At 44.0% G+C, this 21,484-nt stretch overlaps 2 protein-coding genes across 11 annotated transcripts in view; one reads left to right on the top strand and one right to left on the bottom strand.

Annotated features, from left to right (window-relative positions):
- The window catches only part of WDSUB1 (WD repeat, sterile alpha motif and U-box domain containing 1), a 66,300-nt gene extending 65,252 nt beyond the window's left edge, over positions 1 to 1,048 (bottom strand). For 6 of the 9 annotated variants that reach the window (XR_016230851.1, XM_089328287.1, XM_051849524.3 and 3 more), the window contains exon 1: positions 911 to 1,048. The gene's annotated coding sequence lies outside the window, so the exon portion shown is untranslated. Of the gene's footprint in view, positions 1 to 584 lie in introns of all 9 variants that reach the window. The other 3 variants (XM_051849525.3, XM_070070826.1, XM_070070827.1) reach the window with 3 other exon arrangements.
- LOC108176850 (uncharacterized) lies at positions 609 to 20,727 on the top strand. Of its 2 annotated transcripts, XM_089328293.1 has the most exons (3): positions 609 to 1,151; positions 7,240 to 7,407; positions 20,457 to 20,727. In XM_089328293.1, the coding sequence occupies exon 1, from the start codon at positions 609 to 611 to the stop codon at positions 1,077 to 1,079; it is 471 nt and encodes a 156-aa protein (XP_089184419.1). In that variant the 3' UTR covers positions 1,080 to 1,151; positions 7,240 to 7,407; positions 20,457 to 20,727. The 2 variants fall into 2 exon arrangements, with proteins under 2 accessions (XP_089184419.1, XP_089184418.1); XM_089328292.1 differs by lacking the exons at positions 7,240 to 7,407; positions 20,457 to 20,727 and adding an exon at positions 4,318 to 4,683.
- The last annotated feature ends 757 nt before the right edge of the window (positions 20,728 to 21,484 follow it).

Here is a 21,484-nt window from a genome sequence, read left to right as displayed (position 1 = left end):
AGCTCCTGGCTCCTGCCTTCCCATAGGCCAAGCCCTCGCCATTGCAGCCATTTGGAGAGAACCAGAGGATGGAAGAACTTTCTCCTCTCCCTAATTCTGACTTTCAAATAAATCTTTTTTAAGTCATAATTTTCTGTCCTAATCTTATATACATAATCTCTACCCAAAAAAAGCATCTTTGTTTCATCTACATCTTACCCTAAAAGTTCAGCCTCTTTTTTCCCCCAAACACAAATTTCAATATAGCCTAAAAAAAATAATAATCGCCTTGATTACACAAGATCAGGTGGTGCTTTCTGGAGAACTCTCAAATCCCAAGTGTGCGAGTGTGATTTTCCAAACTTTGCATTCCACCCCCTGGGGCACTCAGCTCCCGTTGCAGACGGAGGCCCTACAATCGGAAGCACGGGGACTTTCATCAGAGGAACATTGGTTTGGAAAAAAGCTCTCTAGCCTACCCGGACCTCAGCTGTCGGCTAAATCCCTGGGCACACGGGCCACCTAGGCGGTGTCAGCACACGCCTCCCCATCCACTCGAAAGCCTACCCGAAACGCGCCAAGCACCCCAAAACAAGGCCACTTACTTCTCCAGCACGAAAGGACTGGAAATGTGCCCAACTCTGAGACCTGCCAGGTCTCCGCGGACCGAGAGCCCCAAAGCCGGGAGGGGGGACAGCCGGGCGGCGTGGCCTCTTCAGCAAGGCGCTCACCCCCAGCTGTTCGGACGCCCGCGCCACCACCCTCAGGTGCGCGCCTCACCGCCGTCCAGACCGCCGCCGGCCCTTGTGGCGCGCTTACAACCGGATTCCGGGAAAATGGAGGCTTCAGATGCCCCGAAAGAGGACGCTCCGTGGGTTGAACCCAGTCGTGCTTCCCGACCTGCCCCTGCCGCGGGCGCCGCCCTTCTCACCTCTAGGACCCCGTGCGAGCGCGGGATCCGCCCTCAGGTGCCCCGCGGGCTGCGCAGGTCACGTGAGGCGCAGGTGAGGCGGGAGGAGTTGGTGCCCGGAGAGACCGTGAAACGGAAGGAGTGGGCCCCGCCCACAAGGGCTGGCCCCACCCACACAGGGATTCGCTAGGCGCATGCGCGTCTTTTCGCCGGGGTCGGAAGGTCTAGGAATTAAGGCCCTCGGAGAATCAGGAGTTCCGACGTGAGTATCTTCGCTGCAGTTTTCTCTCAGCTGAGGAAGCACAAGTTCCAAGGTCTAGTTAATGCCTGAAATGTGGAGTTTTTGTTTTGTTTTGTTTGAAAGGCAGCGAGAGACAAAAACATCTTCCATCCCCTGGTTCACTCTCATTGCCCACACCATCCAGGGCTGGACCAGGCCAAAGCCGGGAGCCAGGGGCTCCATGCGGATTTCCCACGGGCGGCAGGGTCCCAAGCACTTGAGCCATCATCTGCTGCCTCTTGGGTGTGCATTGGCGGGCAGCTAGATCCGAGGCGTACCTGGGAGTAGATCCCAGGGACTCCAATACGGGAAGCGGGTGTCCCAAGTGGTGGCTTAACCACTGTGCCAGTTTTAAAGGGGGCGCTGCATCAGCCGTCCTCATCCCAGCTTTAAGTTTTAAAATCTGCTTCCGTTTTCTCCAGCCTTTCCCGGAGTCCCCCAGATTCACAGGTAGACTGGTTTCCTTGGCGACTGGTGAGCAGTGGGCCTGACAGTCCCTTTTGAGCTACAAGGTTATCCAGAAAAACGTTCCTAGGCATGTTACCACTCGGTAACTAAATGCACTATCTGTTGTAGGACTGTTCAGATGAAAATGAAAGATCAGATAGCTTTTATTTCTAATCTACACACCTTTAGAGTTTTCTTTAATGAGGAAACATTAAAAGCTGATCAGCCTCAGGAAACAGGGAGTTAAACATTTGAAGAGTAATAACCTAAAGCGCTTACATTTAAAGGTGCGATGGAGATCATGGGAAATGATTTGTGATGAAAAAGACCAAAGGAAAAGTGGAGATCAAAACGGATGACTGTGAAGCGCTTGTGATTTTTAAATTGGCTAACAGTGCATCCGATTGAGACCCTGAACCCCTAACTACATGACAAAGCACTGCCAGATCAGTATTTTTAAAAAATGAGTTTTGTTTTTAAGGCTTCTTTATTTATTTGATAGACCAAGTGACAGAATGAGGGAGAGAGAGAGAGAGAAAGGGAGAGACCCTCCATCTGCTGCACAACTCCCCAAATGGACACAACAGCCAGGACAGGCCAAATACAGGAGACTGGAACTCCCTCCAGGTATCTACGTGGGTGGCAGGGCCCCAAGCACTTGGGCCTTCATCTGCTGCTTCTGACCTACATTAGCAGGGAGCTGGATCGAAGTGGAGCAGCATCATTCATACGTGATGCCAGCATCACAGGCCACAGCCTGACCCACTGTACCACAAAGGCAGCCCCTTTATAATAAGAACAGTATCTTTCCCCCCACTAATTTGATAAGCAAAATTGGGCATATATTCTTCAAAATAAAACATATAAGAAATCCCTGCCTACACGTGGCAACAATTTAAGCGCAATGATCTCAAGAGGAATTTTGGCAGTGTATTAGTTTGCAATCTAGGAGTGTGCAAACATTTGGGAGTTTGCAAATATCTTGCCAATATACTATAGAAACAATGTATGGAGATAAATTTATAAGAATTTGTAGAGATCTTTGAACAGGTGAATGAACTGGTTACCTTATCTCACAGTACAGTGTTAAAAGAGATATTTGACTTGAAATATTAAAGATATGTTTTATACATTTCATTCTTTAATTATGTAGCTATTGACAATCCTATTTTTTGATACAAATTTATTTTATCAATAATTTCTAGTCCTGCTCCTTGTAACAATGCCACTTAAAGAATATGGAAAAAAATTTTAATAACTTCCTTTTAGGCTTATTTATTTATTTGAAAGAATTACAGAGAGAGAGAAAAGACAAAGATCTTCCACCCACTGGTTCATTCCCCAAATAGCTGCAATGGCCAGGACTGGGCCAGGCCAAATCCAGGAGCCAGGAGCTAATTCCTGGATGCAAGGGCCCAAGGACTTGGGCCATCTTCCACTGCTTTCCAAGTCCATTAGCATAGACCTGGATTGGAAGCAGAGCAACTGGGATTCAAACCAGCATCCATATGGGATGCTGGCAACCACCGATGTTGGCTTATCCAGCTGCACCACAGGGCCAGCCCCATGGAAAACAAACTAAATGATATATTGAAAGAGAAATTAGGATCCCATGTTATGGCACGGCAGGTTAGGCTTCCACCTGCAATGCCAGCATGCCATGCCAGCATACCATATGGATACCACTGCAAGTCCCAGCTGCTCTACTTTGCATCCAGCTCCCTGCTAATGTGCCTGGGAAGCAGAAGATGGCGCATGTAGTTGCGCTTCTGCCACTCACATGAGAGACCTGGATGGAGTTCAGGCACCTGGCTTTTCCTAGCCCAGCCCTAGCCATTGCTAGATAGTGAACCAGCAAAAAGAAGAGCTTGCGCTTGCTCTTGCTCTCTCTCTGTTTCTCCCTCTCATTCTGCAATTCTTTCTTTCAAATAAGTTAATAAATCTTTAAAAATAAAGGGTAATTAATTTTTCAATTAATACGAATGCTGTCATTAGTATGCTCTCATTGTGGTACAGTGGGTTAAGCCCCCACTTGTGACACTAGCATGCAGTTTCTAGTCCCAGCTGCTCTGCTTCTGGGCCAGTTCCCTGCCAATGTGCTAGAGAAAGCAGAGGATCATGGCTCAAATCCTTGAGCTCCTGTCACCCACCTGGGAGACCTGGATGGGGTTCCTGGCTCCTGGCTTTGGCCTGGCTCAGCCCTGGCCACTCCCCCAGTTTGGGGAGTGAACTATCAGATGGATGATCACCACCTCTCCCTAGCACTTTGCCATTCAAATAAATAAATAAATATATAAATCTTTTTTTAAAAAAATACAATTGCAATGGATTAGAAGGGACATAAAGCAATTAGTGGGCCACTGCTTACTAGCGTGTGTGGCTGAGGGTGAACAAGAGCTGAAGGGAGAAAGAGGGCTGATGGACACTGGCAAAACTGGCCAAGGTGAAGGTAGATATGGTCCTAAATAAACCTGAAGCCTGGGCCAACTAAGGGGTGAGCTGGGGAAGTATTCCCAGCATCACAGCAAATGCTCAAGAACCCAGTGTCAGCGTTTTCAAAACAGGTGGGTGAGGAAGAGCTCAAGGTATAAAAACTCCCTTGAGGCGTCTGGGTTGTGAAAATGTACTGAACTTGACACACATGCTGCATTCATTTGTGTTTATGTACAATTTTTTTAAGATTTGTTTATTTATTTGAAAGGCACAGTTACAGAGAGGCAGAGGCAGAGAGGTCTTCCATCCACTGGTTCACTCCCCAGATGGCTGCAACAGCTGGAGCTGTGTGCTGGAATGAGAAGGCCATGCCAAAGTGGCCGCTGGCAAGCGAGCATGTTACTCAGGAATGGCTTTGAATCCCACCTGGCAACAGAGCCTGCCTGGCAACAGGCTGTGATTGGATGGATTTGAAACCCACATGGCGAACGGAAACTGCCTGGCAACAGGCTGTGATTGGTTGGGGCATAGACCGCCCCTTGACCAGATTAACTGGTCTTGGTTATATAAGATGTTGTACCAACTGAAATAAACGAGTCTGCGGGCTGCTCACCTCAGGCCTGCTTTCACCCGACTCCTGGGGTCTGTGTGGTGACTCTGCGCCTCTTGCCCCCACCACACTCCTCCTCTCAGAAACTAATCCACTGCAACATTGTTGAGAAATCAACTGCAACGGAGCTGGGCCAATCCGAAGCCAGGAGCCAAGAGCTTCCTCCGTGTCTCCCACATGAGTGCAGGGGCCCAAGGACTTGAGCCATCTTCTACGGCTTTCCCAGGCCACAGCAGAGAGCTGGATTGGAAATGGAGCAGCCCAAACGAACTCGAACTGGCACCTATATGGGATGCCAGCGCTGCAGGCAGTGGCTTTACCTGTTATGCCATGGCACTGGCCCCATATCTTATGCTTTTAAAAAGTTTTCTGAAGCATCTTTGAAAATTTCCCAACTCCAGCATGGGATGCTAGTGTGACAAGTGGTGTCTTAACTCATTGTGCCACAAAGCTGCCCCTTCAAAATATTTCTAATGGTTGTATGGATGTTTTGCATAACTACCTTCTGTTGTTGTGCTCTTTGACTGTTTCCACTTTTGGTTATCATAACAAATGATGTAGTAACAAAAAAAAAAAAAAAAAAAAAAAAGGAAAGAAAATTGCCCAGGGATTGCATCCTATCTGATGCAATCGCACCTGTTATCACCCTTAGCACTCCTCCCAAGAGAGAACTTTGGAAATCCAGAAAGCCCTAAGCCCTACTGTCTGGGAGCTTGCTGGGTTATGCTCTGCACCGTGAAAGCTTCTCTCATGTTCCCTTATCCTTTGCTATTAAATAAACCTTATACTTTCTAATTGACTATCTTTCCATGGACCTGGTGTGAGTTGGAATTCATTCAGAGAAAGCAAGGATCCAGGGCTGCTGAACAAAATAAAAAAAAAAAAAAAATGAGGATGGTGAGTGGTGAGTACTGGGCACAGGGAGAACTGCCTGACCACAGGACAAGCTCGTGTGGCTGGAAGTGAGAATACCAGGAAGCAGGGTCATTTGGAATGTACTAAAGAAATTCTGCAGTCCAGCTGCTTTTCCACTGTGGTGTCGGAACTATGTCGTTTGTTTGTTTTTAATTACATTTTAATTTCTCTTTATTTTTTATCTGAATGGCAGAGGACAGAGACAGAGAGAGATTGTCTACCCACTGACTCACTCCCCAGATGCCCACAGCAGCGCAGCCTGGGCCAGGCTGAAGCCAGGAGACTGGAACTCAATCCAAGTCTTCTAGATGGGCGGCAGGGACACAAGTACTTGAGCCATTTCCTGCTGCCTCCCAGGGTGCACATTAGCAGGAAAGTGAAATCAGAAGCGGAAGCAGTACTCAACTCACGCACTTCACTGTAGGCGTCAGATGTCCTAGGTGGCATCTTAACCAGTGTACATCACCTGCCGTTGTTTCTTAAATTTTTTTTTTTATTTTCTCTGTCTCCTTTTCTCACATCCTACATTCTCAGATATTACAATATTACAGTATTAGTAATCTTCAAGAGAATTCAAGATGTTACAAATGCTTTTTGAAAAATATACATTTTTATTTCCAGATTTATGGTTTTGATTACATAAGAAGATAATCCTAGGCATTGCTGAATCAAGTTCACTTAACAGTAGTACATTTACAGGATTAGGAAATCTTGTTTAGATGGTAGGCTAGCATGCACTCTTTTCGTGATACTGGTCTTTCGCATCCTAGATTTCCTGAGTTTGTCATATAACAGTAAGTCTCTATTTTAACCTGATCATGTGGCAGTAAAGTTTCTCCAACTGACTTTCTAGCTAGTTGAATGACTTTTGCCTAAGGGAAGTAAAGCTACTCCTTGGTTTTACTTTCTCTTTGAAATTTGACAAAGGAAGGACAATTGTCAAATTTGATTGTGCTAACATGTCATAAATATTGTAACAGATTATATTTCACAGAAATGACTACAACAGTTCTCAGCCCACATGCGCTCCTGGAACTTTGCCACGCACCCATCAAGAGGTGGAGGTTACATCCCCTTCCCGTGATGTAGGTTGGTTGTTATGACAATTCTCACGTATTAGAGAGTGCCATGCAACTTCCCAAGCTCAGCTGTGAAAGGCAATACGGCTCATGGGTCACTCTCCCTTAGCACCGGGCTACCATGCTGTGAGGCAGCCCAGGCCACATGGAGAGGAATGAAGTCCCTGCTGCTCGACCCAGGCCGAGCTTCAGCCAATACCCAAAACCTGGGAGTAAATCCCCTCGGAAAGCAACCAGCGTCGTGGCTTAGCAGGTTAAGCTGCTGCCTGCTTCACCAGTGTCCCTTATGGGTGCCGGGTTCATGTCCCAGCTGCCCCACTTCTGATCCAGCTCCCTGCTAATGGCCTGGGAAAGCAATGAATGATGGCTCAAGTGCTTGGGCCTCTCCCCACCACATGGAGACCTGGATGAAGCTCCTGGCTCCTAGCTTCAGCCTGGTTGTTGAAGCCACCTGGGAATTAAACCAGCAGATGGAAGATCTCTCCCTCCCTCCCTCCCTCCCTTCCTCTCTCTCTCGCTCTCTCTGTATCTCTGCCTTTCAAATAAATAATAAATAAACTCCGTTTTAAAAAATTTCCCTCGGAAGAGGATCCTCCGACTCAGCGGAGCCCAAAGCTGATGCCACACGGAGCATCAGGCATCTTCCTGCCGGGCCCTGGCCACACTGAAGATCGTTACTTTGAGCCTCTGAGTTGTCGTTGTTGCGGCTTGCAGGGGAGCGGCTGGTTTCCACAGGCGATGACTCCTCAGAGCTGTAAGTGTCACCTCTGTAAACTAATAACCAAAACGTAACTGTGCACGTTTTCTTTTGCTTAAGATGAAGTATGTTAAACTCAGACTCATAATGGTTTGCCTAAAGTTTAGAAAACTACTGTTCTGAGGTGGGGGCAATTATGATAAGTCCGTCACTTGATTATTTTCTTTTCTTACTAATCTCTCTCTGACTTGAGGAATTTCCTAATGCAGCTTCTGCTCCCGAATGTCTTGTTCTTAACGGGGCTACCATACATACATATGCAGTCACCCAACCCAGAAGCCTAGGGACCACCCCCACTGCTAACATCCGATCAGTGACCAAGCTTTGATCAGACCGGCATCCGTGTCTCTCTCGAACCAGTCCTTTCTTTTCTAGCTCTGCCCCTGCTGCCCAAGTTCAGTCCCCCCTAGCTAATTCTCTACACTGCCACGATAACCTCCAAGCTCCCTGGGCTCCTACTGCCATGTGCACCCCTCCACCCAGCATAAACTCTGTGGTGGACGGAGTGGTGTCAGGAGAACACAAAACAGCTCTTAGCTTCCCTCCTCAAACTTAAATATTTATTTATTTATTTGAAAGGCAGAGTTACAGAGAGGCAGAAGCAGAGAGAGAGAGAGAGGTCTTCCATCCACTGGCTCACTCCCCAGATGGCCGCAAGGCCGGAGCTGCACCATTCTGAAGCCAGGAGCTTCCTCCGGGTCTCCCATGTGAGTGCAGGGGCCCAAGGAGTTGGGTCATCTTCCACTGCTTTCCTAGGCCACAACAGAGAGCTGAATCAGAAGTGGAGCAGCCAGGACTCGAACTGTGGCCTATATGAGACACTGGCACTGCAGGTGGCAGCTTAACATGCTATGCCACAGCACCAGCCCCTGGATACAGAAGTTTTGAACTCAAACAAGGAAACAAGATTGCATAAGCCTGGGGGCCAGCACTGTGGTGTAGCAGGTAAAGCTGCCACCTGCGGTGCCAGCATCCATTTGGGCACCAGTTTGGGTCTTGGCTGCTCCACTTCTGATCCAGCTCCCTGCTAATGTGCCTGGGAAAGCAGCAGAGGATGGCCCATGTGCTTGGGCCCCTGTACCCATGCAAGAGAACCAGAAGAAGCTCCTGGCTCCTGGCTTCAGATAGGCCCAGTTCCAGCTGTTGCAGCCATTTGGGGGATGAACCAGTGAATGGAAGACATTCTCTCTCTCTTTCTCTCTCTCTTGTTCACTCTCTTTCTCTTCCTCCCTGCCTCCCTCTGCCTTTCTGTAACTCTGACTTTCAAATAAATTTTAAAAAATGCATAATCTTGAAACTCATCACCAGTGACATGCTGCAAAGGGAAACAGCTTGGAAAAGAGGGTGGGAGAGAAGAGGAGTGAGGGAGGAATTTAACAGAAAAGGAATTAAATTGATCAAGTAGAACTCTTTTTTAACTTTAACAAATATAAATTTCCAAAGTACAGCTTATAGATTACAGTGGCTTTTTCCCCTCATAACTTCCCTCCCACCCGCAACCCTCCCATCTCCCACCCCCTCTCCCATTCCATTCACATCAAGATTCATTTTTCAATTATCTTTATATATACAGAAGATCAACTTAGTATATATTAAGTAAAGATTTCAACAGAGGTCAAGGCTTATTTTGCAGAAAGCTCTGAAATGGGCCAGAGTAGTATATTTATTAGATAAATTGTAGAACCATTTTGTACCCAAAGGTGAATAATTACCAACTGATCCCATTCCCATTCTAAATTCTGTTCATTCATACAAGCATACTTAAAAAAGTTCTTACAAAGATGAGGAGCAGGCATTTGGCACAGTGGTTAAGACACCACTATGGCTGCCCATAGCCATATCATAGTGCCTGACTTAGTCTGGCTTCAGTTTCCTGCTAATGCACACCCTGGGAAGCAGCAGATGATAGCTCAAATAATTTATTTTTTTTTAAAGATTTAGTTCATTTATTTGAAAGACAGAGTTACAGAGAGAGGTAGACAGAGAGAGAGGTCTTCCATCTGCTGGTTCACTCCCCAGATGGCTGCAATGGCTGCAGCTGTGCCGATCCGAAGCCAGGAGCCAGGAGCTTCTTCCCGATCTCCCACATGGGTGCAGGGACCCAAGGACTTGGACCATCTTCTGTGGCTTTCCCAGGCCACAGCAGAGAGCTGGATCGGAAGAGGAGCAGCTAGGACTCGAACACTCGAACCGGCGCCCAAATGGGATGCCGGCATTGCAGACCGGGGCTTTAATCTGCTGTGCCACAGTACCAGCCCCTAGCTCAAATAATTTCATCTCTGCCACCCATGTGGGAGACCCAAATAGAGTTCCCAGTCACTGGTATCAGCATGGCCCAGCCCAGCTCTTTCAGCCATTTGGGGGAATATGTCAGTATATACAAGTCTTTCTCTCTCTCTGGCTTTTGAATAAATAAAATTGATTTTAAACTTCATGAAAAATGAAATTAAAGATGAATTTTTCTGGTGCAAAAATATTGAAAATCCATGCATAATTTTTTTTCATAATACACATTTTTCCACAAATATTTTGAAGACTTCTGTGTAGATATTTTGTTTTTCTTTCACCATTCTTGGCTCATAACCACCTCCCCAAGGTAAGCACAGAAACTAGAATTTCTCTTCCTCAAAGCAGATCATAGAAAGTGTACCTCCCCCTGCCTTTCTGTCTTGGAGCTGGCTGTAGTACTCTGACCCACCTTGTTGGATAGGAGATCATAAAGGCCCCATTTCAGAGGGGGCCTATCTCACCCCCATAGGAAGAGCACTGTACGGAGAGGCTGAGAAGAATCTGCACAGACAGCTGCCCCATCACATGCGCATAGCCAAGGGGACATGCAAAACTCATCAAAACCCGAAGTCACCTGCCCGTTCAGAAAGGGCTTTAGGAACTTACGGTGTTGGGGTAAATGGTGCAGAGCTGGGTGAAATCGTGGGGCAGAGTACGCTAGGTGCAGCAGAATGGGGTGAGGAAAATCCCCCGTGTGCACGTTAACAAACCTGCCTCCACGCATCGCATGTTCAGAGACGGCTCCTGGAACGTCATGGCAGGTGTGGCATTCAACGTGATCATGAGCCGGAAAATGACTCTCCCGTCAGCCTGAGTTGATTGGTGAAGGTGGCAGTCTCAATTCTGGCTGCATCTCGGTTCTATCTGTTCTCATGAGGGACCCTTCAAAGACAGCTCGGCAGATTTTTAGCAAAGACAACTATTGTGGGATATGTTATTGCGCAATCAGTGGGCAAATGACTGTCACAGACTTAGCATGTGAGGCAGCATAAAGGGACACTTTAGTGTCTGATTTTGCCCCTTCAGTCTATTAGCATTAGCTCATTCCCTTTGTGTCCGTTCGCATCTCGACATGCCTGTAAATGATTTAATCATACCTCTGCAATGAAGTCTCCATAACAACCCAGAAGGATGGGGTCTGGAAAGCTTCTGGGTGGCTGAAGACGTGGAGGTTCCTAGAAGGCGGTGGATCCAAAAGTGTACGGAAGCTCCACGCTGCCTCTCCTGCACCTGGATCTACGCATCTCTTTATTTGTATCCCTCATAATGAATTGGTACATGCATTTCCCTGAGTTCTGTGAGCCACGTGAGCAAATGAATCAGATCTGGAGTTTGTGATTGGTGTCTGGAGTGGGCAGGGGTGGGGCAGTCTTGGGACTGAGCCTCTATCCTGTGGGATCTGATGCTATCTCTGGATAGTGAACTGAATTAGAGGACACCCAGCGGGTGTCCACTGCAGAACTGACTGCTGGCTTGCTGGTGGGGAGCAATCCTCACACATCTTGGGATCACAGAAGACTTCTGTGTGATTGTTGTGCTGTGAGAGTGGAAGGCAAATGGCCAAATTTTCCAACAGGCTTTGAAATTCAACAGTAAGTCAGTTGAGTCTTTTGTTTTTTACAAATTCACGTATAATTTGTATGCCATAAAAGTCACTCATTCAAATTATAAAATTCAGTGGTTTTTTAGTATATTCAGAGAGTTGTTACATCACCATCACAATCTAATTTTAGAACATTTTTTCTTTTTTATTGTAAAGGCAGAGAGAGAGAGAGAGAGAGAGAGAGAGCGAGCGAGCTCTTCCATCCATTAATTCACTCCCCAAATGGTCACAACAGCCAGGGCTGTGCCAGGCCAAACCCAAGAGCCAGGAGCTTCATCAAGTTCTTCCACATGGGTGCAGGGGCCCAAGCACTTGAGCCATCTTCTGCTGCTTTTCCAGGTGCATTAACAGGGAGCTGGATCATAAATGGAGCATCCATATGGGATGCTGGTGTCACAGGCAGTAGCTTAACCCACTATACCACCATACCCCACAATTTTTTTTCTTACCACAAAAGGAAATTTCATACCTATTAGAAATTACTACCCAATCCCTCCAACCATAGACAAACACAAATCTACTTTTAATTTTTATTTTATTTAAAAGGCAGAAACACACACACACATACACACACACACGCACACACAGAGAGAGAGAGAGAGAGAGAGAGAGAGAGAGAGAGAGAGAAAGATCTTCTACCCACTAGTTCAGTAGTTTACTACCAATGTCCAGAACTGCTAGGCCTGGAGTAGGCTGAAACTAGGAGCCCAGAACCTGATCTGGTCTCAGGTTTGGGTGGCGGAGAAACAAGTACTTGAACCATTGTCTGCTGCTTCCCAGGATGTACATTAGTAGGAATCTGGATGACCAGTGGAACTAGGACTTGACCCAGACACTGTGCTATAGGATGTAAGTGTCCCAAGCCACATGTTAACCACTAAGCCAAATAGCCACCTCTATTTTTTATTCTTATAGCTTTGGCTATTTCATGTAAATTTGCCATTTCACGTAAATGGAATCAGAACATGTAGTCCTTTGTGAGTGGGTCTTTCACTTAGTATGATGTTTCCAAGATTCAATTTTTATTATTTGCTAAAGATTTATTTATTTATTTGAGAGACAGAATTACAGACACAGCTAGAGAGAGAAAGACAGAGAGAGACAGGTCTTCCATCCTCTGGTTCACTCCCCAAATGGCTGCATTGGGCACAGCTGAACTGATCCGAAGCCAGGTGCCAGGAGTTTCTTCTGGGTCTCCCATGTGGGTGCAAGGGCCCAAGTGTTTGAGACTGAGAAGAATCTGCACAGACAGCTGGCCCCCCTTGCGTGCACTACAGGTAGAAAAACAAGTGTTTGGGCCATCTTCTACTGCTTTCCCAGGCACATTAGCAGGGACCTGGATCAGAAGTGGAGCAGTCAGGACTCGAATTGGGGCCCATTTGGGATGCTGGACTGCAGGCAGAGGCTTTACCTGCTATGGCACGGTGCTGGCCCCTGGAATATTGTTCTTGGTGTGAAGGCTTCACTGGCACAGTTTTACTTAGTATCTTTAATATGTTCTATATTATGCTAAATATCAGATATTTTAAAATACATGACACAATCTAGAGGAATCTTGTCAGGTGAGACTGGCGTATATACAGCCCATAATAGCAATATCTCTATTTATGGAAAAACATCAGTTCTAGAAGTGCTCACAGGAACTATGAAAGGCAAAAAAAAAAAAAAAAAAGCTAAATAAATTCATGCGTAATGGCAAGAATGTCTATGCATACACCAAGAGCATGTCAATGAACACATGTTTCATGATGAGCTTTGGAAATATCCATAATTACAATCAGGTGGCCAGATATAATTTTAAAGAGGCAGAACCAGAAAATGTGACAATCAAGGAAGCTAAGATAACTTCAATTTCTCAGAAACGAAAAATAGAGCTAAGCATCACAGAACCAAGCAAAAAGGAGTCTGAAGGGCAACATGTGCTGTTTGGTATGCACAGTCTGGGAGAGAGCGCCTGACGCTGTCAGACCTGGATGGAGGCTCCACTGTGGTTTCGCTGTGTAGTAGAGAAGGACTGCTACACCTGACCTTACTGATGCCTGGAGAAAGCAGGCGTTCCTCGTGCTGTCTCTGTGCTCACCTAGCTGCTTTCAGGTGATGCATTCTCTTTCAAGGATACCATGGTGTTGGAAACCAGGACAGGATGCCTTAGTCATTGGAAAGGCACCCCTCCTGTTACAATGAAGTTGATGTTCTCTTTGTGGTTTCCTTGGTGAGACTGGTACACACAGCGGCAGCCCTGAGTCTGACGGACTCTGGGGGTCCTGATGAAATCACTCCCAAGCCTGTGACAAAGAAGGTGAGTCGCCAGATCCCACTATATGAAAGGTCTTCAGAAAGCTGTCAGGAATTTGTAATATGAAAAAAAACTATGCATAGATTTGAATTTTTGCACTAAAATAAACTTATCTTTTAATTCCACGTTTCCACAAACCTTGTGCTCGCCAGCCTTTCATCCTTAATGGCTGTATAGCTGAATGATAGCAGCATGGGCCTGGAGCCAAGTGACTGAGTTTGCACTGTGGTTCTGACTCCCAACTAACACTGTCACCAAGCATTTATAATAAGCCTTGATTTCCTCACATATAAAACAAAACTAAAATGCATATTTCATAGGACTGTTATGATGATCCAATAAAATACTGCATATAGAATGGGCATTTGGCCTACTGGTTAAGGTGCCTGAGTCTCACACCCAAGTACCCAGATTCCATAGCCAGCTTTGGCTCCTGCCCTCTGCTTCATACCAGTGCAGACCTTGGGAGGGATGGGTGATGACTCAAATGGTTGGGATCCTGACACCCACATAGGAGACTTATATTGAGTTCCTGTCTTCTGGTTTCAGACTGATCTACTATCAATGAGGTAGCAGTTTTTCAACATGTAGTCTAGTAAAAACTAGATATCCACATGTGAAGGAATGAATTTTGACCCTCATCTCACACCATATACAAAATTTAACTCAAAATGTATCATAGATCTATACATAAATTAAAACTCTAAAAATCTTTGGAGAAAACATAGGGGGAAATACATCATGGTACTGTATTTGCTATGATTTCTACAAATCTGTAGCTTAGTGTAGGGCATTATTATAAGTACAAAAACTATGAAACAGATGCATATGTCTTCAAATACTGTGTCACATATACTATTTTATAGTTTTGTTGTTTTAGCCTTGTTGCACACCAACTCCCAAAATTTAGGTTATTCCTGTTCACAAAGAAAAAAAAATCTTGTGCTTTTTTTCAGTTGTATTCAGTTGTTATTAATTACTATTAGCATCTGCTCTTATAAAAAGCAATGATTATAGTAACTCAGTAGACTTGTTGAATATGCAAACTTACTGTCAAGTGACCTCACGAAAAATGAAAAGATAGAAAACATTGGTAGTTCTTATCCTGTTTTGTAGGAAATCAGTAAATAAGCCATTGTGGCAATAATTCTTCAGTTAAATTTCAAAGCTTCATGTTATTAAAAAAAACAAAGAAAATCCTGCTGTTATCCATGTTGATGGTGACTTTGTGCTGAAATTTCAGCTATTACAGATAAACATTGTATATGTTGTAAATTAATGTTTAAAGATAGTTTTGTTCTCATAGAAAATGTTGATTGCCAGATTGCTTATAGCACTTTAAATGATTCTAAAAATGATATTATAAGCCAAATTGTTGGCTTAAATAGTTTTAGTTGTATAGCATTTGAATATATTTAGTTCTTTGGAGAATTTAGCTATAATTATCTAAAGAAAACATAACATTAATGCAAAAGAACATCTGATGTTCTTCACTTTGATATAATATATCAATATCAAAATATATATTCTGTTATAAAATATTATTGCTGAATACAAATAGAAATACAGGGAATCATTTTCTTGTTTATGTAAAACTCATAATATTATGTTAGTAACAATATATAGATTAAATGTCTACAACATAGGGAATTGTAAATAAATGTATCAGTTTGCCCCCTCCTCTTTGGTCTTCCACAGCAGTATTATTGTCTTTGTGGAGATGACTAATCATTAAACAAAAATCCTGTAATGGATTTCAGATATAATAAGGTCATAGTGCTATATATCAAATAAAATTAAATATACAAATAAAAAACATAAAAGGAAGGGAATTTCATCACGTACTAAAACACGGGTGAATTTTGAGGAGACTATGCTAAGTGAAGCAAGCTAGTCACAGAAAGACAGATACTGTATGATTCCACTTGTATGAAGTACTCAGAACCGTCAAATTCAGAGACAAGTAGAATGGTGGTCGCTGGGGCTGGGGGAATGAGGGTCACTGTTTACTGGGTGCAGAGTTGATGGGAGTGATGGTTGCACAACAATGTAAAGGTACTTACTACCACCCCACTGTAGGCTTAATAATGATAAAGATGGTGAATTTTACATGTGCATATTATGCCAGAGTTGAAAAAAAAATAAAGGCGGATGACTAGGAAAAGTGGTACTGGTATCCAGTAGATGGTGAGGCCTGGCAGTGGGAATGGCAAGTTGCCAATGAATACACACTATAGGAACTGTAGAGGAAGATTCAACAGGGTGTAGTGGCAAAGTGAAATAAAGCGAGAAATTCAAAGGAACTCTGAGCTTTCTCCTGTGGGTGGCTGGATATTTGTTGATTCTGTTGACCAAAGTGTGGAATACAAGGAAGGAGAAATTCTCAAAGTAGGGAGATTATTAACTCAATTCGAGTTAGGTTGAGTTTGCATGTCCTGGTAGAGGTCTGAAAATAGTTTGAGGTCAGAAGGATATGTAGTGTGTATTGATAGCAGACTCATCAGGGATAAGCAAGCCTCAAGTTTCCAGCTGCTCCACATCACTGAGTATACAAACAAGGGTTTTAATGCACTTTCTTTTTCTTTTTTTCTTTTTTTTCTTTTTTGACAGGCAGAGTGGATAGTGAGAGAGACAGAGAGAGAGAGGTCTTCCTTTTCCATTGGTTCACCCCCCAATGGCCGCTGCGGCTGGCGCATCGCGCTGATCCGAAGCCAGGAGCCAGGTGCTTCTCCTGGTCTCCCATGGGGTGCAGGGCCCAAGGACTTGGGCCATCCTCCACTGCACTCCCTGGCCACAGCAGAGAGCTGGCCTGGAAGAGGGGCAACCGGGACAGAATCCGGCGCCCTGACCGGGACTAGAACCCGGTGTGCCAGCACTGCAAGGCGGAGGATTAGCCTAGTGAGCCGCAGCGCCGGCCCTAATGCACTTTCAATGTGCCAAATAGCCTCAAATGAATGGTACATGTGATCATAATGAAATCGCATAAGCTACATTTTTTTTTAAATGCCATTACTTTTTAGCACAGCAACATGGAGCTACAATAATCTGGGGGCTGGTGTTGTGGTGCTGTAGGTTAAACTGCCACTTGTGACACTGGACTGTATCAGAGTATTGGTTTGAGTCCTGGCTGCTTTGCTTAGCATTCTAGCTCCCTACGAATGCACCTGGGAAGGCAGCTGAAGATAGCTCAAATATTTGGGCCCTGCCATCGTTGTGGCCAGCAGATGGAAGACCTCTCTCTCTGTCTCTACCTCTCTCTGTTACGCTTTCAAATAAATAAAATAAATCCTTAAAAAATTTTAAAAATGCAAAGCCATACTTATAGAGTTTACATAGGACTTTTTAAATAAAGACTATTTCATTTCTAAATTCTGTTAATACAGTAAATTTTCTAATAGTTCTATTACTATGGTGTTTTTCAAAAGTTAAACTAAATTTGCATTCTTGTGAAAACTCCACTTGGTCACAATGTATTTTCTTTTTGTATATTGACTTTTTCATCACCAGGGCTTCTGTTTATTTCTTTTTGATTTTCCTCATTCTCTCCTCATTGTCTTCAGATTTTCTTTTAAATACTTCAATGTACTTATAATGTCAAAGATCTTTTTCTCCAAATTCCATCATCTCTGCCGTTGGTGGTTTTGTTTCACTTGCCTCATTTTGATTCTGGTTTTGGATTATTCATTTCAAGTCCAGGTCCAGTAATGTTTAACTGAAGGATAGTCATACTGAATTTCACATTGCTGAGTGCTGAATTTTACCATCTTCCCTAAAGAGCACTGGACTTTTTCTAGTGGAAGTTCCTTGGTGACCATCTGGATCCTTCTGAGGCTTGTTTGCTCTTTGCTAGGGGTGGGATATAGTGGCCTTCTCTCCGGGGCTACTTCAGTCTTACTTCTAAGGTGTAATTCCTGGGAGTTCAATGAAGATCATCTACTTCAGTTGGTTAAACTCAATGTCTCCAGGTCCTTCGTGAGCTCTGCCTGGCCTCGGAGAGTTTTCAGTCTATGCATATGCAGGTTAGTGGTCCTCAAGTGCCTCCAGGCAGATAGTTCGAGAACATTCTCTGTGTTGCTTCCTCTCTTTCTGATATTACACCTCAGAAATGCTAGCCACTGCAATCTTCCATGTAATTCCTGTATTCTGCAGAAGACTCTATCACTAAAATCCAGAAAGTGCCTTTAGGTCGAAGCCTGGGTAAAAATAAGGCAAGCTTAATTTATTACTCTTATTTCAGGAATTAATGTGTGCACATTTTTGTTCTGTTGTCTGTTTACTTACAGCAGTAGGCGAATGTTGGTCCCAGTTCCTTTCTTAGGTAGAGAAGTAAAGTTAGCTTTCATTCTTCTTTTTAGATTTCTCCTTTCAAAGCAACTTAACTATTTCCAAATAAACTAGAATGTACACACCTTTCAAAAATAATCAAATTGACTATTTTCTGAAGTATCACCAAATGCTCAGTTCACTTTTGGAATATTTTGATGGAATCATGCATTCACAGGATATTTGAAGTCATCAAGAAAAATCAATCTCATCATGTTCTGAGGAATACTATTTTTAAAGGCCAAGGAGAGACGTTTGGGTCCTGACTAAACTTTAAGTTGAGTGGCAATGACTAATAGTGGTATTGGTGTTAGTTTCTTCATCTGTAAAATGGGTTGTGTAGCCTGATCTACCTGAATGGCATCCTCTGGTGCAACACAGAGCCTGTCCAATTGGCTACAAAGCAGCAGTTCAGGCTTTATCAAGATGCTGTGACCTGAAGCAAAAGTTACCATCACAATGGCTTACATAATAAAACAAATTTATTATCTCACCTAGAGAAATACTCAGAGACAGTGTGACTCCAGGGTTAATTCGTCTGGTGGCTCCTGTTATCAAGAGCCCAAGTTCTTTCTCCCTCCTCACCCATCCCCACCCTCAGCGTTGTCATGACGGCTGCAGTTGCTCCAAGCCTCATGGCCTCCCACAAGCATTCCCCAAGGCGAGAGTCTGTCCCCGCTGCACACACGCACTCTCCCGGACAAGTCTCCAGAAGTCTCCCAGCAGCTGTTCCCTCTTGTGTCACTGCCCAGAAGGGTATCGTGTGTCGTCTTTAAGCCATCACTTGCAAGAGGAATGGAACTGCCGTGGCTGGCTCACTAGTCAAGATTTAGATCCTGAAGCACCTAAAAAGCATGGAAGGAAGGAAGGGAGAGAAGACAGATACTAAACTGGCAACTAAAGTGTCTTCCACATGGAGAATGTCTCTATCTTAAAAAACTACTTTACACAGTACATGTGAAAGTAACCCACATCTAAATTATCTATCAGTTTTTAACCCATAAATGGCATTAAGCAGTATATTCACCAATTATATCTTCCAGGGAGAGAGAAATTACCAAGAGATATTAACTTTGCTAGTGCCTTTCCACAGGGTTAAATGCCAAGATGCAAAATTCTCTGTCCATAAAGGTCTAGCTGAAATCCAAATTAGTTTTCCTTATCTGAGTAATACCTAAGAACTTTCAATATTTTTTAAGCTGCATATACCTGAGTTTTTTTCCTTAGCAATATCAGCTTACCCAACTAACCAGAGCAAGCGCTAATGTTTCCTCTCCTGAATATCACTGGCTGAAAAAAAATTATGTCAGTTCTACAGTCCCTGGAAAGCAGACAGGAACAGAAGACTGTATGAGACAAAAGCTACAAAAATGCACATCAAAATGGAAGCTGCTCATAGGTGTAGAAAAATCGCTTGACACTTTTCAAATCTCAACATTCATAATATGTTATTATTGAAAGGTCATCCGGATAGTCAACGTTGGCTGGGGAAGGGGAAAGGATCCCCCACTGCCGTCACTGCTGGTAGGAGCGTGGCCTGGGCCCTGTCTGGGGAATAGCATGGAACAATACAGGAAGTGAAGTGTGCACACATCCAACAACTCAGGGACACGCCCCTGTGTTTAGATCCTCGGAACTTACTTACCTGTGCATGGCTGCGTAGCAGATAACTCAGAATTAAGTGGTTTACAACAATAAACATTTATTATCTTGTGGTTTCTGTGGGCCAAGGACTCAGGAGGGGCTTAGCTGGTTAGTTCTGGCTTGGCATCCCTAATGGAATTGCAGTCAAGATGATGGGGGGGGGGGGGCTTAAATCACTTCAATGTTTAATTTGGGCTGAAGGATCCATTTCCAGGGTGCCTCCGGCACTTGGCTGGTGAGTTTGCGTTAGCTACTGGCTGCTCCTTGGGGCTGCGAACATGTCCTACAGCCTAATGGTTGGCTTTACTCAGGGCAAGTGACCCAAGAGAACAAGGCAGAAGCCAGTAGTGTATCTCATGGCTTAGTGTGGGACATCACATGCCATTGTCCTGCCATTGTATGTTGGTTGCACAATCTAACTCCGATACAGCGTGGGAAGGGATTACACGAGAGCCTGAACACCGGAAGGCAAGGGTCTCTTGGGACCCCCTTGGAAACTGGTTTTCATAGGAGGTCCACATCTTCACTAGAGAGTTATTTGCAGTGACAAGCAGTTGCAGACAACTTAGGTTTTCATTCCCAGAGAAATTTGTAAGTAAAATGTGGTGTATGCCTGTGACGGAGTGCCTTGCAACACTCAAAAGTAATGAGCCTAGATTTATGCATTTTTCCCAATCAGATGAAACAGAATAAAGCAGTTAGATTCATAGCAAAATGCAACTGACAGAAGTTTAAAAACCACTGTGCATTTATGTTTTTCTCACTAGAAATTTTTTTAAAACAAATATACTGGGGCTGGTGCTGTGGCACAGCAGGTAAAGCTGCCGCCTGCAGTGCCGGCATCCCATATGTGCGCCAGTTTGAGTCCCGGCTGCTCCACTTCCGATCTAGCTCTCTGCTATGGCCTGGGAAAGCAGTGGAAGATGGCCCAAGTCCTTGGGCCCCTGCACCCGCATGGGACCTGAAAGAAGCTCCTGGTTCCTGGCTTCAAATCGGCGCAGCTCTTGCTGTTGCGGCCATCTGGGGAGTGAACCAACGGATGGAAGACTTCTCTCTCTCTTTCTCTCTCTCTCTTTCTGTGTAACTCTGACTTTCAAATAAATAAATAAATAAATCTTTTAAAAAAAGAGCAAACATACTGCTAAATAAATACATAAAAGTTCAATGGGAAAATATTAAAACTGGTTATTTATATATTTCTTATTAGTCATATCTTTGTGGAAGAGAATTTCAGTTATTTTCAAATACCTCCTTTATTATCTTGTTGGAATGAAATTCTTTTAACAAAACACAAACTTCTATCATTTCTCAATTGGAGACATTTAAAATGTAAACAACTTTGAGCAAGGTAGCCCACAAACAAAATTTACAATAAAGAGGAAATGACTGGTATCAGATCCCCCTGTGTTTAATGAGAAAAGACAAAAGGAACAGCATTTGGGGTTTCCCAAAGGATATGGTGGTGGCCCCAGGGGGCGGATTAAGAGAAGAAGCACAAAGAGATGCCATAAGGAAGGTACCAAAGACAGACCAGATCTTCCAGAATTTTGATTAAAATGAGTGCGTATAACAAATTGTACTTTTGTTTGGAACAAGAAAAAAGTCATCTGAAATTTTTTGTAATTCACTTCTTGTGAATTCCAGGTATATAGATAGATAGATAGATAGATAGATAGATATAGAGACACATTTCACCTATTTTTCAGTGTGGTTAACAGATCAATATATACATATTTTTCATATCTATATTTACTCATATGTACATATATATAGATTACAGAGCACTTAGGGCTAAAATGGGTAAGGTTCAGAGTAAAGCCTAATTTATGAAAGTTTTCTGTATCTATTTACAATTATGTGATAGCAGAGCATTAGGATAAGTTTTTTTTTAATATTTGGGGCTAACAATGAGAACAGTT

This window comes from Oryctolagus cuniculus, chromosome 3 (genome assembly GCF_051225735.1).
Source record: "Oryctolagus cuniculus isolate XC-2025 breed Fujian yellow rabbit chromosome 3, ASM5122573v1, whole genome shotgun sequence".
Taxonomy (NCBI): Eukaryota; Metazoa; Chordata; class Mammalia; order Lagomorpha; family Leporidae; genus Oryctolagus; species Oryctolagus cuniculus.
The sequence above is the reverse complement of the archived record's forward strand: the minus strand, read 5'-3'. Positions and strand labels throughout refer to the sequence as shown.